General features: G+C 34.7%; 1 protein-coding gene across 5 annotated transcripts; it reads right to left on the bottom strand.

The window, feature by feature from the left end:
• Nucleotides 1–288: 288 nt before the first annotated feature.
• LOC105219376 (uncharacterized) lies at nucleotides 289–13,368 on the bottom strand. Of its 5 annotated transcripts, XM_054227355.1 has the most exons (13): nucleotides 12,685–13,368; nucleotides 9,729–9,765; nucleotides 7,046–7,188; nucleotides 6,682–6,876; nucleotides 6,455–6,587; nucleotides 6,040–6,174; nucleotides 4,797–4,954; nucleotides 2,867–3,111; nucleotides 2,656–2,799; nucleotides 2,327–2,598; nucleotides 2,154–2,252; nucleotides 1,926–2,085; nucleotides 289–1,416 (listed from the first exon to the last, which is right to left on the bottom strand). In XM_054227355.1, exons 3-13 carry the CDS (start codon nucleotides 7,102–7,104, stop codon nucleotides 1,076–1,078), a joined length of 1,941 nt encoding a protein of 646 aa, XP_054083330.1. In that variant the 5' UTR covers nucleotides 7,105–7,188; nucleotides 9,729–9,765; nucleotides 12,685–13,368; the 3' UTR covers nucleotides 289–1,075. The 5 variants fall into 5 exon arrangements, with proteins under 5 accessions (XP_054083330.1, XP_028900856.2, XP_011193777.2 ...); XM_029045023.2 differs by lacking the exon at nucleotides 9,729–9,765; XM_011195475.3 differs by lacking the exon at nucleotides 9,729–9,765 and having other exon boundaries at nucleotides 6,455–6,546.
• Between the last annotated feature and the right edge of the window lie 3,269 nt (nucleotides 13,369–16,637).

Below are 16,637 nucleotides of genomic sequence, written 5' to 3'. Positions count from 1 at the left end.
TCTGCAGTTGAATTGATTTAATATTATTTCCACTTTAGTCGGGTAAACAGGGGCACATAAAATGGCATTTCTCAGTGTTGTTTAACAGTGTTTAGGATAGCCAATTTGATATAATTCATAGATATCTCTAAAACGTTTGATGAGATAACTGAAATCATGTATAATATTCATAAGATTTGGGAACCAATGACACCATAGTATTGGTCATTTCAATTATTTTTCGAATTTTATTTCCAATAAATATTCTTGCTTCTATTAGAAGCAGCAGTGATGTAATTTAAAATATCATTTATGATATCTTCAAAATCGTATTTATTTTGAAATATTTTCAATAATAATTCATTTGACAGTGACTCGTTCACATAACACATTTCTTAAAATCGCCTGTTAAACTGTTAAATTGATACGTCCGTATGGTCATGAAATATTTGATTATAATTTAAATATATATATATAATATATAAATTTGTTTGTCTTAATTTAGCACATACGATTTTCCATGACTGGTTATAAAAATTGTTATCCAATATATTCCAATTCTACAGACATTCATAATAATATTTAGCTAGAATTGATACTTATAACTGCTAAATAGTATTGTTTGAAATTAATCGTTTAAGTTTTTGTATTAACATATACATTTTAGTACTCAACATTTGTTTTATATTTAACTAATGTACATACTATAATTAAGCACTAATTACATATATAATAGTATAAATACTCATACGCCAATATTGTTTGTCTAAAACTTTGTCATTTACGTCGGAATTCCGAATGAGGCGAATGTCTTATAAAATACGATTTCTCATTTAGGTTATTGTTTCGGGCAAGCAAATGGCATTTGCGGAGCCTTTAGCTGCGGCAATGACTATGGCTATGGCTACGACTACGGCACAACATTTCTCTCAAAGTACAGCACGTGACACGAAAAGGTACTCAGTTGTTTGATCGTTTCATTTTGTTGTATTTATTATTTAATTTTTTACTCGCTCCAACAAAGTTCATCGTCTTCATTTCTGTTCTCTTTGAAGTCGCACACATTGAGATCTTCACTATCTGAGGACGCTAATTGTCACCTACTCGCATTCACAAGGGTCGGTATTGTCACAGGATTTGTGGGTGGGCCTGGTATGTGTATTGTTGTCGTCTTCGGTGCATCGCTCGGTATTAACTGTTCCTGTATAGTGCCACCGCTATGTTCGAAGCAACTGCAACACCAGTTGTCGCAGCGCAGCAGTAACATAAGACCAGCAATCACCCAAAACACGATCGCTGGCCAAGAGTAGTACGAGCAAGCGCCAAAAAGTACACCACTGGTCAAGAGGGTGCCGCAGCAAAACACTGGATTCAAACAAATGTTACCGGTCTTGTGGCGTGGAAACAGCGATAACATGGAGCTGAGAAGCATTGTTCCTGGAAGGGCAGTTAGAGTAAAAATTATATACGGTAGATATAAGATTATAAATGTTTTCTTTGAACAAACATTACTTTCTCTCAGCGACCAGAAAAAATGGTGAAGACCACTTGACTTAGAACCTCTGTCGAAAGTACTCAAGCTTTTATACTTGGTACTCACAAGAACTCTCAAATTCTTTAGAAAATCATGAAAAAACATGAGATTAACTAAAAAGTACCGAATTGATTAACATAATACGATATCTTATATCCGTACTTAATATCAATTCGTCAATTTATTTATTTTAGAGAACGCTTTATTTAGAGAACGCCATTAAAAATTTGGTCTAGCATTGGATCAAGATTACAAGATTTGCGTCTTAAGCGTTTTAGATGTCCTTGTTTCTTAAGGTCGATAAGATAGAAACAGTATCGAGTATATTTCGAAATTCTTAGCAACTCCTTAGATAATTTGTAACACGTCCTATGTATATATCTTTAGAAGAATAAGAAGAACAAATACTCACCACAGCCGAAAATGATCTCTCCATGTGAATTCTGCTGCATACTGTTGGAAGCGAAAGAAACTGTACCAAAGATTGCCACACAAATTATACACAAAGCAAATCGCCAAGAAAACACCGATGGAACACGTGTGCTAATATCGATTAGGCCGGAGGTAGTAATCTGTTATATACAAAATAGGAAATAATTCGCAAATATTTTTATTTTTAATTTAACTGCGTTTATATTACCCTTATTTTCTGTCTATATTCATCGACAATCGCGTCAATGTCGGTTGAGGTATCTGAGTCACTGATCTCTACTATTTCCGGGTAAACGAAATTCAAAGGCTTTAAGAAGAAAAATATTGTTGTAAATTATTAAGTTGTTGGACGTCAAATAAAATATTCTTCAGCTGTCTTACCACCGGTTTACTGCTTGACTGCATTGCGGATTCGACGTCGGTCGGTTGACGCGTAGGGCACGGCGATGTGGGTTCTCCCAGCAAAAGCCATTCCTTCTCCAACTCCTTTTTCGGTTTTTTCTTCGGCGCAGGCTTTTTCGCTGCACTCATGTTGGCCACTTTGACACCCAATATGCTCCGCCCACTCGTGCTTTTCGAAGTGGCACGCTTGTATGAAGCTGCTGCGGCTGCTGCTGTGGCGAGCCGACTATATGCGAGTGACGAAATCGCTACTAGATGGGCGTAGTTATAATTATTTTCAGCAATTTATAAAATAAATTATTTCTTACCAGATCGCTCTATATACTTTGGACGGAGTGGTATGTATAGTAAATATAAAGCTCTTAAGAAGCCTGCAGCTAAATGGCTGGCCGCCAGCGTGTGAATTAGGTGTTGCATTGGACATGCAAAGGCCAACATAGCACAGAGACTTCCTGTAATTCAAAAATCCAATAGAACAATTCTTCATAAAAAACCTGCCGAAACTGCATTAAAACCTACCACTTATAAAAATAGCCAATACGGGGCTACCGCTTTCTGAACTCTCATAGCTTATTTGCTTTGAAAGCACCTTCCATTCTGAGGTAGCAAAACGCACAATTAAACCGTAGAGTTCTGGAAAAAGCTCCAAGTATGCTGCTGAGGAGGTTAACATTAGAAGACAAGCAGCGGCTGGCACCAGTTTGCCTAAAGTAATATCGTCCAGAAATGTGAAAAATGGATTGGCAATGTATTCTTCGACTGGTCTGAAAGGAAGAAATTATTTATGATCTTAGATACACATTTCTTAACGCTTTACAGCTCATGATTGAATCAAAGAGTTGAAACTAAAGTAAAGTAAGTAAGTAGAGATTGTGCATTGAGTCTATGACAAATATTATGAAGTGACCAATTTCAATAGCTCCTGCCGTACTAATCTAATTTTCTAATAAGTCATTCGCTCAAATTAATGTCGCTACACACGGACATCAGTTATATTTCTACTGAGACTGTTAGTGAAAATTTGTACATAATTTAAAAAAATATTCCCTAATATTTTTATCTATTTATTAATTTCCACGTTTTTACCGCCCAGCAGTAATGGGCCAACATCCTTTCTTTCAGAGTTAAAATCTTTAAGCCGATTTTTTAATAACGCTTGTAGAAGTGGTCTATGTGACAACTGTGCTTTTTATAAGTTAGGACTTGCCTTTTCAAAGCTTCGGGAGAGCGGTACCGCTTACACAGACCTTCTGGATGAACGTCACCTAACCTAGGCGTTGAATTAGCCTTCCCTCGATATTTCTAAAATCGCTGGAGAAGCTCATGGAGCTGTACATTAAGGTTAAAACACCTAGAAGCAAGCTCAATATACCTATTATATTATAAGGGAAGGTTGGTAGACACCGTTTGCACTCTGTAGTGTCGTGGTAGGTGGCAGCTTTCATAAACAAGGATTACAATGTAGGCACCTTACTCAATACTGAAGGGGCCTTCAACAATGTAAAACCGGAATCGATCATTGATGCGCTCGATGAGTTTAGAGTCGAAGCAAACCTCAAATATCTTATCTGTAGTATACTAGGACGTAGAACTGTCTTTGCGGAGTGGTGTAGTCCACTTGGGAATCAAGGCTGTCGACTGATAGTTTATGCTAACGATGTAGCTCTAATGGTAAAGGAAAATTCCTAAATAGCGTCTATGAGATGACTTCAATATGGTAACCTGCTAAACGCACAGAAGTGACTTAATCTGGCAGGATCACCGGGATCGTACATACATGACTTTTCCCACTTTGATACTCACAAAGTATTCTAAGGGGAATTGAAACAAAACAACTGCAATTTATTAATAAGGTAGGTGGCTAAAACCACCAGATGACTAATGTTGGCCATTGTAATTATATACAACTCATATGCTAAGTTTAAGTAATTGGCGACTAAACGGCACCTTTTTACTCACAATTAAGTCTAAAGCTTAGTAATACCTTACTTAATATACACATTTAAAACGCTTCCGAAAGAACAATTGCTATTCTACCTTGCTTACTACGTTTCATTAGCGAAAACTGCGGTAGCACTATACAAAGTTAATATCAAATCACATTCTTAGTGGTGAAAAAAATTAGTACAAAAAATGCAAGTTAAAGTTAAGATGGGTTGAACAAAACGGCACTAAAAGTATTTATTTAAGTTATCAGTAAGCCAACATCCGATTCGAGTTGCAGCTAAATCACCGCTTAACTTTTACTCGCTTCATAGCAACATCTACTTAAATATCTAATCAAAATTATACCTTAAAAAAATAAAAACTACCTCTATAATTGTATCATCTCGAAAAAATAATCTGTCGTTTTCGTGAACCTCACATTAATAGACAGTTGAGAAAATCCCAATAGAAACAGATTTTAACACTTATATTAATTTTGGCAACAACAATTTTATTAACTTACTTGTAATGCACCAAGGTCGATACGGATACTATCGCTAAACACAATATAAAGAGGGTTCTGAAGAACTTCCCAAATCCTTTGAAACGCTCGAGGAATGAATTGGGCAGAGGCAACTCTCTGGGATAAACGAATGAAAGAAGCGCCGCCGGCGTTAGAAGCTAGAAAATTAAACATATTTATGCAAACATTACACAATTATACATAAACGTATTTAGTATTTCGAAATAAGCAAATATCCATATTTGTAGGAGGTAATCAAATTTCGCCTATTCCCTCACGACTTCTCCCACTCGTCTGGGTAGTAAAAGCAGTAAACGTATGTGCATATGTTGAAATACAAATTAAAATTGCGTACACAGACTAGGGCTCACAATCTACGAGTACACTTTCTCATTTTCACACCAGTGCCACCGCAACTTGCACACTGACGCTGACGGCCATAGAAAGTTAGCTGAGAGATTTGCAAACAGCAAACCACAGGAAATCAGAATAATTACTACAAATGGTCGTAAGTCAAAGGCAAACCGAGAACTCGTGCAACAAATTGCCCGACCGTCAGCATGATAAATGCGACAAAGTAAACGAAAATCAATATACATAGCCGTATATTATGTACAGTATATACATACATATACGATATAGCAAATTGAATGCAAATAACGGTTGTTTTTTTAGACGTGTGGTTTTTAATAAGGCAATACTTTGCTCGAAGTTTGGCAGCTGTTTCATGATTAATACTAAGTTTGGTTTGTCATTTTATAGTGAACAGACTTACTCCGGAATAAGGTTTATTGCTGACATGTGAAATTACTGAAAAAAAAATTTTGAAAATTGGGCTTCTCGACTGTAATTTATTAAGTTTTACATCATTATGGCAAATCCTTCTTACGTTTCAGTAGATGAAATACATCTATGTATTTTGACCACCTGAGCACGAAAATGAAGCCTGTTTTGCGATTCATTATATTCAATATATAAAATTTCCGGAAAATGCGAAAAACTAAATTTTCAAGTTATTTATGAAAATATAGGGACAAATTTTCCGTTACCATATGGTAATCGTGGGTTAATTCGGATTAAACTAAATTCTAAACCATCATTTAATATTATTATTTACTTATTTTTTTAAAAACTGTTCTGGTAATAAATAATTATATTATGCAAATTCATTATAATTCTTGCTTGACGATTCAGTTTTAATATAAAAAGGGAGAAACATATGTTTCATATCGCGTTGACTTACACTAAGAAATCCATTAGGTCGAAATAAATAGCGTGTCCACTCCACAAAGTCTCCTTTCCAGCAAGTCGCGACCGGCGGACACAAGTTCAGAATAATCATGCCACACCACATGATAATATGGAAGACTTTTGAGTGCTGTTGCGTTAGCGTTAGGAGGAATAGACAGAAAATGTAATCAAGTTCATTAGCAAATATTAAGGTGAAGTAAGTATGTAACGAATATAAAGTGATAATTTTAAAATATTTTAATTTATTCTATTAGTCAAAATTTAATTACGAATTGCTCGTAAATAAAAAATAAATAATTAAATACAAATTTTGATCATTAAATAAGAAAAATGTATTTCTTAACATAATTAACTTTATTAATACTCTTTTATAATAGTTATATTTAGAATATATTTATTATTCTTACCTCCAGTCCCAGCATAAACATAACTGTAATGATAATGACCACCGCAACACCCAGCACATCCGGCCACGGCTCGTTCGGCGATGAGTTGCGGCCTAAAAGTATGCCATAAATTCGACTTAATAAATATTTTCGGCTAATGACACACAGTGCCACCGAAAAGTGAACATAACGAAATTCGTAATTAAATTTGAATATGCATCACGTAAGATTTCATTTTGTTTGCCTACCTAAAATGAGAATGTGCGCCATTCCGCCGGTCATTGCATCCAAGCAGGTGCTCATGGTGCGCGCCAAGGCGACGCAGGCACACAGAACCGCCAGCACATCCAACCAGGTGGCAAGAAACAGGCAGGTGTAGTCGATTTTGTTGCTCGCCCGAATGTACGGTATTTGGAGGCACTTCAAATGAGACTTGCAGTATGCTGTGTGAGAGAGAGAGAGAGAGAACACGTCAGCTGTTGTGTACTTAATAAACTCAATTAAAAGCATACATGTACATAACGTACATATGTCTCTACATAACAAATTTAATTTTTTCTACGGTGGCTTATGAGTTTATAAGCTTGCGTGTTTTTGTTTTCGTTCGTTTACCTGCCATTGCACTGTAGGTGAAAGCGAGAATGTTGGCAAACAGTATTGCCGGGCCGCATGCCTCATTGTAGAACAGCAAATACACAACGACTGTTGAGCCAAGAGCCAAACGACCGGAACTGCCGTCAAAGAATTTGGACTCACTGCAATTAGAAAAATATAAGGCATATAATAATAAGTGATATCTTAAAAATCTAAAAGTTAAAAAAGTTAATTTTGGTTGTATATGATTTCAAAAGTTCAGGTGTAAACTACCATTTTAAACCAGTATGGATAAATGTAGGTAACTCCATTTATAATTAATACCAAGAACAATTTGTTCAAAATTTCTCTACGACTATCTAGTGTGGGTAGATTTATATCTTTTAAACAATTAGTTTACAGGTGAATATTCCGGTATCTCAGAATAAAACTTAACAAACTACCAAAAACGCTTGATAACAAGTACAATACAATATAATAAAGTATGTACATAATTTAAAAAGATTTCCATCGTCGGTGTGTAACAAATATTTAAATGTTTTATTGCAGAAGTTATATTATTTTCAAAAACAATAACAAGAACAAAATCGAACCAAAAACTTGATGATAGTTCAACATCTTCCATGTTTAAATTGGAAATGTGAAGCTTTTATTTATAAACATTGTTCTCTTTCACCAATCAGCTGTGAATTAATGGTTTGCAATAATTGCAACCTTTGCAACCGCAAAAAGTTGATGGAAAATAAAAAGTTTATGAGTTTATCATGTAAAACGATAAGAGCGCGAACAAATCATATAATTATATATTAACTATTAAACAATGAATGCTTGTACTTAAATCCGTGTAAACGATTCGAAATTCTTCCTCCTTTGACATTAATTAGTAAGATGTTGAACAGGGTATAATAGTTTTGTTACAGTTTGAAATCCGCCAATCTCTCAGATATTCTAAAGAAATTCAAAGGAAACGTTTACCGTAGTATTTTAATCATATATCTGAACTAAATCTGAAATGTATAATTAATAATTTTGAGTAAATATGCAAAATTGTTCAATGTACAATGATTTAGAGTAAATATGAGATAGATAATCTCTGTGCCCAAAAAGGGTAAAATCGGGTAATTACTTCCCGTAACGATATGGTTTCCATATACATATGTACATATATTTCCATATACACAATATAATGAGATTGAAACTTCCGGTTGACTTTATACCATATATATCCTTTAATAAGTGATATATTAAAGCAAAATTTAGTGAATGTAAAATCTAGGATATAATATATAATAGCTAGGTGACAAAAATATTCGAAATCGAAACATCCCCCATATACTATTTACAATAAGTTTCGGTATTTTGGTGGCCTTTGCCGAATATATGTATGTCATATTGAGGAAAGGCGTTTTTGAGTATAGACCTTCCCCAAGTCCCCATACTTATACAATATAGTGATGAGATCGGTTTAAATTTTCGACCCCTTCTCCTATTATAACACATTTTCACCAATCCCTGAAGATGTTTCCACTCCTTTGAGACTTTGGAAATTATGAGAGTCAAAAATGTTCAGTTACACTTAGCACTTCCTTACTTTTTTATTTCACCATATCTATAGAGAGAAGGCCGGGGTTAGAAGCAAAATTAATATATAGATTAAAACTCCCGGTCACGTACTCCCGACGAACGTAATCGCCCAATAATTATATGTTTGTAAGCAGACTTTAGTTTGTCTCCACAAACCTCACAAGCAAGTCTGTTGTAATTCATTTTTATATGGGACTGTTTGCATTTTTATACCCTGAACAGGGTACATTAAGTTTGTCACGAAGTTTGTAACACCCAGAAGGAAGCGTCGGAGGCCCTATAAAATATATATATAAATGGTCAATATATTGAACTGAGTCGATTTAGCCAAGTCCGTCTGTCTGTCCGTCCGTCCGCTTAAACCCATAGTTACTAAAAGAAATGCACTTGTGAAGGGTATATTAGCTTCGGTACAGCCGAAGTTAACGTTTTTTCTTGTTATTAGTGCTTTTGTTAGTCTCGTTTATTCTGCAGACGCACACCTTTCATCTGTCAACAATTTCTTATAACATCCTGGCGGATTTCCCTAACGACCTAACCTAGAAAGTAGCACAATGAAACAAACGGCTCTTACACTCGAGCTGGGCGTACGAACAGGCTACAGCTCATATTAATGAAAAGGTGGGTAATCATATACACGAACGTGTCGGGGCACACATATTAATTTTCGTTGTTTTGTTTACTTTTTTGTTGTTGTTTGTTTGTGGTATATGAGCTTGTGTTCGTTGGGCTTCTTGGGATATCTACAGGTAAGAGAATTAGACTTACTAGGTTTATTCGTAGCTTGAAATAAAAATATTACATTCAAGTTCAGATATCTACTAGATAGATACTACTTTGCTTTTCTTACGAATGTACATAAATGTAACTCCCGAGAAGGAGGTTAGAGTTTACGTCCGAGTTAGCAAGAGTAAAAAATAGCGAAAACGATCAGTATACGACCACTATAGAAATTATTATTTTACCTGATCGATTTTAGCAGTTTATTTATAAAAAAACTTTAATCTCTATTTGTGTTCTTAAACTATAAGTAAACATTAAGGGTATTCAGACCGATTCTTTTAATTTGGTAATTCGTTGGTTGATACATCGTTAAAGCTCTTAACCGTGAACATACTTTTGCTCTATCTCAGTAGTGGGGAATATTTTGAAATCTGAAATAAAAATTAAATGATTTTTTGAGCAACGACACAAAACAAATAGAAAATTTGATGTTACCAAGTAACGAAAAAATTATCCAGCTTGTCAGGCTGGTACTTCGTTACTCGGTAGAACGATACTTTTTATACTCTCTCAACAAAGTTGCTAAAGAGACTAATATATTTTTTGTTAACATAACGGTGGTTTGTGTCACCTAGAACTAAATGAGTTAGATATAGGGTTATATGTATTATATATGTATATAAATGATCAACATGATGAGTGGAGTTGAAATCCGGACGTCTGTCCGTCTGTCCGTGCAAGCGATAACTTGAGTTAAAATTAAGATATCTTAATGTAACTTGGCGCGACCCGCCCACAAATCGTTTTTTTGTATATATCTCGCAAACCAATAAAGCTATATCAACCAAACTCCCTACAGTAATTTCTTTTAGGTACTACCTTATACAGTCCAAAAATGGAGGAAATCTGATTATAACCACGCCTACCTCCCATACAATGGTTACGTTGAAAACTACTAAAAATGCTTTAATTCAGTAAGGAAAACCAACAGAAAACTTAAATTTCATTATAAAGAAGGTACAGAAGAGCTGCACTCAAAATGGTATACAAAATTTTAAATGGACGTGGTTCCGCCCACTTATGGGTCAAAAACCATATATATGAAATTCGGTTTATAATATTTTCCTTGCCACGAAATGATATGTTGTGAAAATAGGTCAAATCGGTTCACAACCACGGCTACTTCCTATCTACCAGAATTTTGAAGTCAATCTGTATCGTTTACTTTACAATATATAAAGTAAGCACTGGTGACGATATCGGAACAGAACTTTGTATAATTACTGCATTTATAGTGTGGCAGCGCTTTTCTAAATTCGCCGAAATTGGACCATAAGTTTACAAGGCACCGTATATCGAAAATGAGGATCTCAGTGCTTCTAATCATATTTTTACCGAAAATATATGTAGGTAAGTATCTCAGATATTTTGAATATATTTTTAGGGAATATTTTGCTTCCAATAATATGTCCTCCTGCCAAAAATGGGTGAAATCGGGTCATAATTTCACCTAGCTCCCATATATCTAATATCGGGGTTTCCAACTTTCAATGGACTTTATATCATATTATATGACGAATATGTGGGTCAAATTGTGTATTATATTAATAAAATTAAATTAATAAATTGCCAGAGCATAAAATGTTCGGTCACAACCGAACTTAGCCTTCCTTACTTGTTTAATTTTACATAAACAAAACACGCACACAAGTAACGAGTTAACGAATTAACAGAGCTGGTCTGAGTACCCCTATTGTAAAAATTTCATTATGTCGTCTTTTTAATAGAATAGACCAAACTAATATTTTCCGGGAGATTGAGTCTTGAGTAAAAAAGTGCATTCCCCGATTTACGAAGTCGAAGAAATCGAAATACAGTTGAACTTCCATAACTCGAACTTCTATAACTCGAAGATCTCTATAACTCGAACTCATGAATTGGCAATAGAAGTCAAATTTCATACAAATTTCCTTTCATAAATCGAATTTTTCGACCAGGACATAATACAAAATTTAAAATTTTACTAACGAGGCAGATTTTTAAAAAAGTGTCTATATCGTATGGAGGCGAATAAGTAATAAGACACTTATGGATTGCATAAATCATCTAACAAAGGCATGGGATATAGATGTCAAGAGCCAATAATAGCAACTGCAAAAAAACAAAATTACATAAAACTTAATGCGAAATAAATAAATAAAACTGGGTATACATTTATATTTTACAGCCTTTTGAAAAATTGTATGTTTTAATGTAAATTCTATAACCCGAAGTTTTTTGTTGATTATGGTGATTCGAGTTAGAGAAGTTCCACTGTGTTATTAATTACAAGATTTAGCTACTAAACAATCCAAAATATGGAAATAAGCTACATTTTCTCCTTAATTCATTGGTGTATATAATTTTCCCACTAAGCTTATATGACAGAGCTGTAAGGTGTCCTGTATTTTTCGATATATAATATTTTTATTATTTTCGAAGATCTAACTTTGACACTTCATATCATCTCTTATAGTTATAAGCTTGAGCCCTAATTCAACATTCTCTATCTTTAAATGCATTATTATTAAATTACTGCTAAAGCATTCTTTTATCAATTAACCAATGATTCCCACATTTCAAAGTATGCATGTTTTGGAAATGGCACAACTTGACCTTTTTCTTTTCGACATTCAGCAGAACAGAACAAAATATTTTCATAATCCATTAATTTGACCCAATTAATTCTGTGATCATAAGCAAAAAGAAAGAAGAAAACATGCATGACATTTTTTATTCAGCCGTGAACTAGGCGAAGAGCATTAATACTGAGTAAACTTAGTAGCAGACCAAATTTAGGTGCAGCTCACCCACAGACTATATTTAATCTTTTGAGCAAATTAGGGGCTTTAAAAAATTGTACGAAAGCTTGGAAAAACATTAACACACTACCCACCCAATTGCATATATTTTGCTCATTACTGCAGATATATGTTTATTGTTCTCGGTCAAAATTAAAAATCAATTTATCGATTAGGTTAATACAAATGGCAATTGTAGGCATGAAAATACCGAAGTGCAAGTGACAGTGTAATGCTAATTACGTCAAATCGCCACTCGTTGAGAGGACAACAAGATAATAGCCACAGATTGGTCGGCAAAGTGGAACGAAAATTGCATAGTTTTACATAAATTTGCTGAAGAACCACAAGTGGCACGCCAGGACTGCATATATACCGATGCGCTGGTGAAAATTATGGCGATGAAGATGATGATGATGCGGTATACCCTTAATTTATGTACATAAGAAAGTAGTGGCACTTGCCTGCCGCACTTTTGTGGCGCAAACTTACTATCTGCCATATACTCACCTCATGTTTTCGTAAATATGTATATATGTTGTTGTATGATTAATTATTCGTTTTTCTGTGTTGGCCTTTATGCAGTCGTTTGCTTTGGCATTAGCACCAGACGCCCGCTTTGGCTTTTAGTGGCACGCAGCCAAATATTAGGAATTGCCGTGATTATGCGCACATTCAAAATTTTATATATACGAGCATTCTTCGATATTTTCACGGGTTTTCAATGCCTACAACGTTGTTGTAAATAGCAGCATAAATATATACACTAATTTCTTGATTAATTTTCTTCTTTTTATAATTTTCAACACGATTGGCTTTATTAATTTATGCTTTATTCTATACACTCTTCACTGCACCCCTCCACCAATATTGTGTCGAAGCAATCAGCTGCGCTCACTATTCGGCTAATTTTTGTACTTTTTTCTCTTTAATATTCTTTGGTATATTTAGCCATTGGTAAAAGGCAATTAACGATACTTATTTGTACATGTTTTTCACATTTTTTGTGATATTTTCATTCACTATGCTCGATTTTCTATCTTCACTACAATCCACGCCCCTCTCACACTCCGCTGTTGCTCTACGCGTGCCGCAGCTATTGCACAGAAAACTCGCCGTTCTGCATTGCGACCGTGAAAATGCGATGTTCCCTCACGAAGCTCATAAAACGAACTGAGTTTGCCGGGACCGCAAGTTGTTGAACGAAATTGCAGTTTTCTCTCTGTATTCCTTCCACTCTCTGTTACTATTTTTTGTGAAAAAATTCAAAATTTCCTCTATTTCATTAACATCCGCATGTTTCGTTTTAGAATACTTTGAGAATTCTATGGAACATGCGCACTCTCTCACATTTCACTCCCTCCACTTTTAGTTCTCCGTTCTAAAGAATTGTTTTCATACTTATGTGCGACGAAGTAAATGTACACACTCGCGTTCTCTTAATTTTCCACCCCATTTCTCCCCCACAAAAATTGGTGGAACCACGAAATACACGCGGCTCATATTTTTCTTGCTCGAATTGGTATAAATTTTGGCAATTACTTGTCCTACAGTATTCAAAGAAAAAATACACTGTATTTGTATAGTTTTTTTACATTTTATGTTCTCGCAACATGTTGCACAGATTTTATATTTCCAGCTTATGTTTGTAAAACCTAAAACTATCCAAATTCTTCAGTCGAAATTCAGATATCTTGGTGAAATTTACTTGGAGAAGTATGATTTTATATTTTTGTCTCGTTAACAAAATTCGAAATTATTCGAAAAACTAAACTATAATACAATGTGCTATTAAATGCCTGTTAATGGGTTGAAGACACATATGTATGTATGTATATATCCTAAACTATCAGGTCCAAAAATTCCTCTTCTAGATTCCATTGAATGTAGTATTTGTTTACTAATATTTTACGCACCACTGTACATATTATACACACGCAGTTTACGCTCGTGCCACAACTCGTCACTAAATATACTTTTTTTGAAAATGTGCAAATACACAAGCGGGGAGGGTTTCTCGTTACTTTGCTTTGCCTTCATATTCTATAAATGGTATAATGGAGAGTTTTTCTGTTTATTCACCTTTTCAGTTCGTGGCTGGATACGGCATTCTCATCAAAGGCCATATCCCTTAACCTACACTTGAGTTCTTTGTACGAACCCTGTGTAACTATGTTTGTGTGCATTTGTTTACCTTACTGTTTCCTAACACTTTGATGGTTTTTTAATTAAATTGAAATCATTATGCTCTTCGTAGAGTAAAGTTTCTGACCGCCAAAGAAAATTATTCTCAGTCAGAAATCTGGCAACAAAAGAAATTGTCTTAATTTATGGTGCTTATATTTGAGGTATATATGTTTGTAGATATTTAAAAAATAGAGCCTTTAAAAAGTTATTTGCATTTAAATCTGCAAAGTTTCGTGAAACCATTAGTGGTATTGTTAGAACCTACGATTTCAACAATTTTATATGAGCGCCTACAATTCAGTAAAGTTGTACTAGGTGAGGTTAGGTTTGTAGTCAGATCTCTGCAAAGACAGAAGATCTCACTTAGACATCCTGGCGCTGTCCATTGTGGTACCAATAAAACTCCCTGCGGATCAAAGACCTTTAAGATTCAGCAATCCGCTTGGAATCTGTTATAAATTTCTTAAGACTGGTAATATCGATTCTAGCCAATTCGCTAGGATCTCCGAAAAAGGGCTTTCGGAGATGTTTCAACCTCAGTCTGGCAAAAGCTGGACAATGCAGTAGGAAATGCTTAGATGATTCCATCTCGCCTTCCTCCATACAGCTTTGGCAACTTGCAAGTTGTACTAAGTTTCATGAAATCTATATCTTGGACGGACGTATGGACCAATAGACATTACGCAACATGTCTCGTTACCCTGATCATTTCCCCATAACTCCGTACAACATATTTTGCGAGAGTATAAAAAAAAGAGTAATGAAAGTACCCATTCACCAATATTAATATATTTTCCGCTTGGTTTCGTAACCATAAATCACATAGTGAAGGATGGATGCACCATAATGTCAAGCAGAAGGGCTGATATCTTATTAGACAAATGAAAGCGGAACGTATGGGCAGAATTTGAGATGAGATAATACACGAGGTAAATTTTACACTGTCCGGCTTTGAATGGGAACTACTGCTTAAAAAAGTGTTTACCATAGTTCCCCGAAACATTTCTTTATTATTTTGTATAAAACAGTTTTCAAGATGACTTTCCAAAGTTTGGAAAAGTCGAATACTGACTTTTTTCATTTTCATTTAAAAGTTTTAATCCAGCCTATAACGTCGATATGAGTATAGCGTTCTCGGCATCGAAGTAAGAAATTTCACTCACACTTTTTTGTGACTGTTTTGTTTGTGTTTAATCGTTTCCATAGTTACATTGTCCCATGAAGTCTTAATAAAATAAACAGCCTCCAAAGGTTTTTCATTGAAATTTATTGTACTCTTGTCAAAATATGTTTGACAATTTTATTTCTGTATAATTCCGGAATTACATGTGCATTTCTGCAGAAAACTGATTTGAGAGTTCAATGGATCTGCATGGGATGTGAAATTTGAATTTCGTTCACAGCTTCACACTTTTTCTGGTATTAACCCGAAATCCTCAATTTGGAAACGCTTTGTCTTATTGGAATTCACTTTGTCGTAAAATACGAAAGATTCGTTAGAGGAATGTGCCCTTGGATGAATTGTGTGTTTCCGGAATTGTATAAACCTGACCTTAAGAGGTATTTAAACATTATAGCAACTTCAGTCCCGAGTATTTTTTATTTTTTTTACAATTATACCTAGTATACAATGATTAAATGCTAACAACAATTCAATTGTAATAAGTTAAAAATAATTAAAAGCTAAATGTTAGATAAATTCATTTTCTGCTACAGTTGCCTTGCTAAGTCTGAAGGCCTCTTACGTTTCAGTCGGTTTTCTGGTTCAGCAGTTTCGATGAGTCTGGATGCCTCTTCATTTACATGCTGTCTACGCTTCATTTCGCGAGACTTTGCAAGTTTGCTTATTTCGTTTACTACTGAATTCACACCAAGATTACGGTGAAGGTCAGCAGATCTAACATACCATTAACATTAACAATACTTCTTAGTACAATATTTTGGAGGCGCTGAATGCAGGCAATACAGTTTTCACTTGAGCAACCCCATAGTTGAACTCCATAGACCGAAATTGGTTTTAGTATTTTATTATATATTATATAAACAGCTTGTTTTCGATTGAAACCGTGGATCTCCTACCGACTAGAAGGTAAAACTTTGCAAATTTTAAATCAAGCTCACTCATTTTTTCTTGGCATGCTCTTTTCAGCGAAGCTTAGCATCTATGATGATTTCTAGGTACTTAGCATTATTGTGATATGGTATAGGAGTACCATTTATATAAATGGGATGGTATGATATTTTTTTAAGTATAGTCTACGTGCATTGATTTGGAA

The sequence above is a fragment of the Zeugodacus cucurbitae genome, chromosome 3 (genome assembly GCF_028554725.1).
Source record: "Zeugodacus cucurbitae isolate PBARC_wt_2022May chromosome 3, idZeuCucr1.2, whole genome shotgun sequence".
NCBI lineage: Eukaryota > Metazoa > Arthropoda > Insecta > Diptera > Tephritidae > Zeugodacus > Zeugodacus cucurbitae.
The sequence above is the reverse complement of the archived record's forward strand: the minus strand, read 5'-3'. Positions and strand labels throughout refer to the sequence as shown.

What these genes read in the sequence shown, in the direction of transcription:
- LOC105219376 (XM_011195475.3), bottom strand. An exon ending in GACCTAATGGATTTCTTAGT is followed by an intron (nt 4,955 to 6,039) that starts GTAAGTCAACGC and finishes TTAATTTTCTAG; the next exon opens with CTTCTAACGCCGGCGGCGCT. An exon ending in AAAGTATATAGAGCGATCTG is followed by an intron (nt 2,599 to 2,655) that starts GTAAGAAATAAT and finishes ACGCCCATCTAG; the next exon opens with TAGCGATTTCGTCACTCGCA.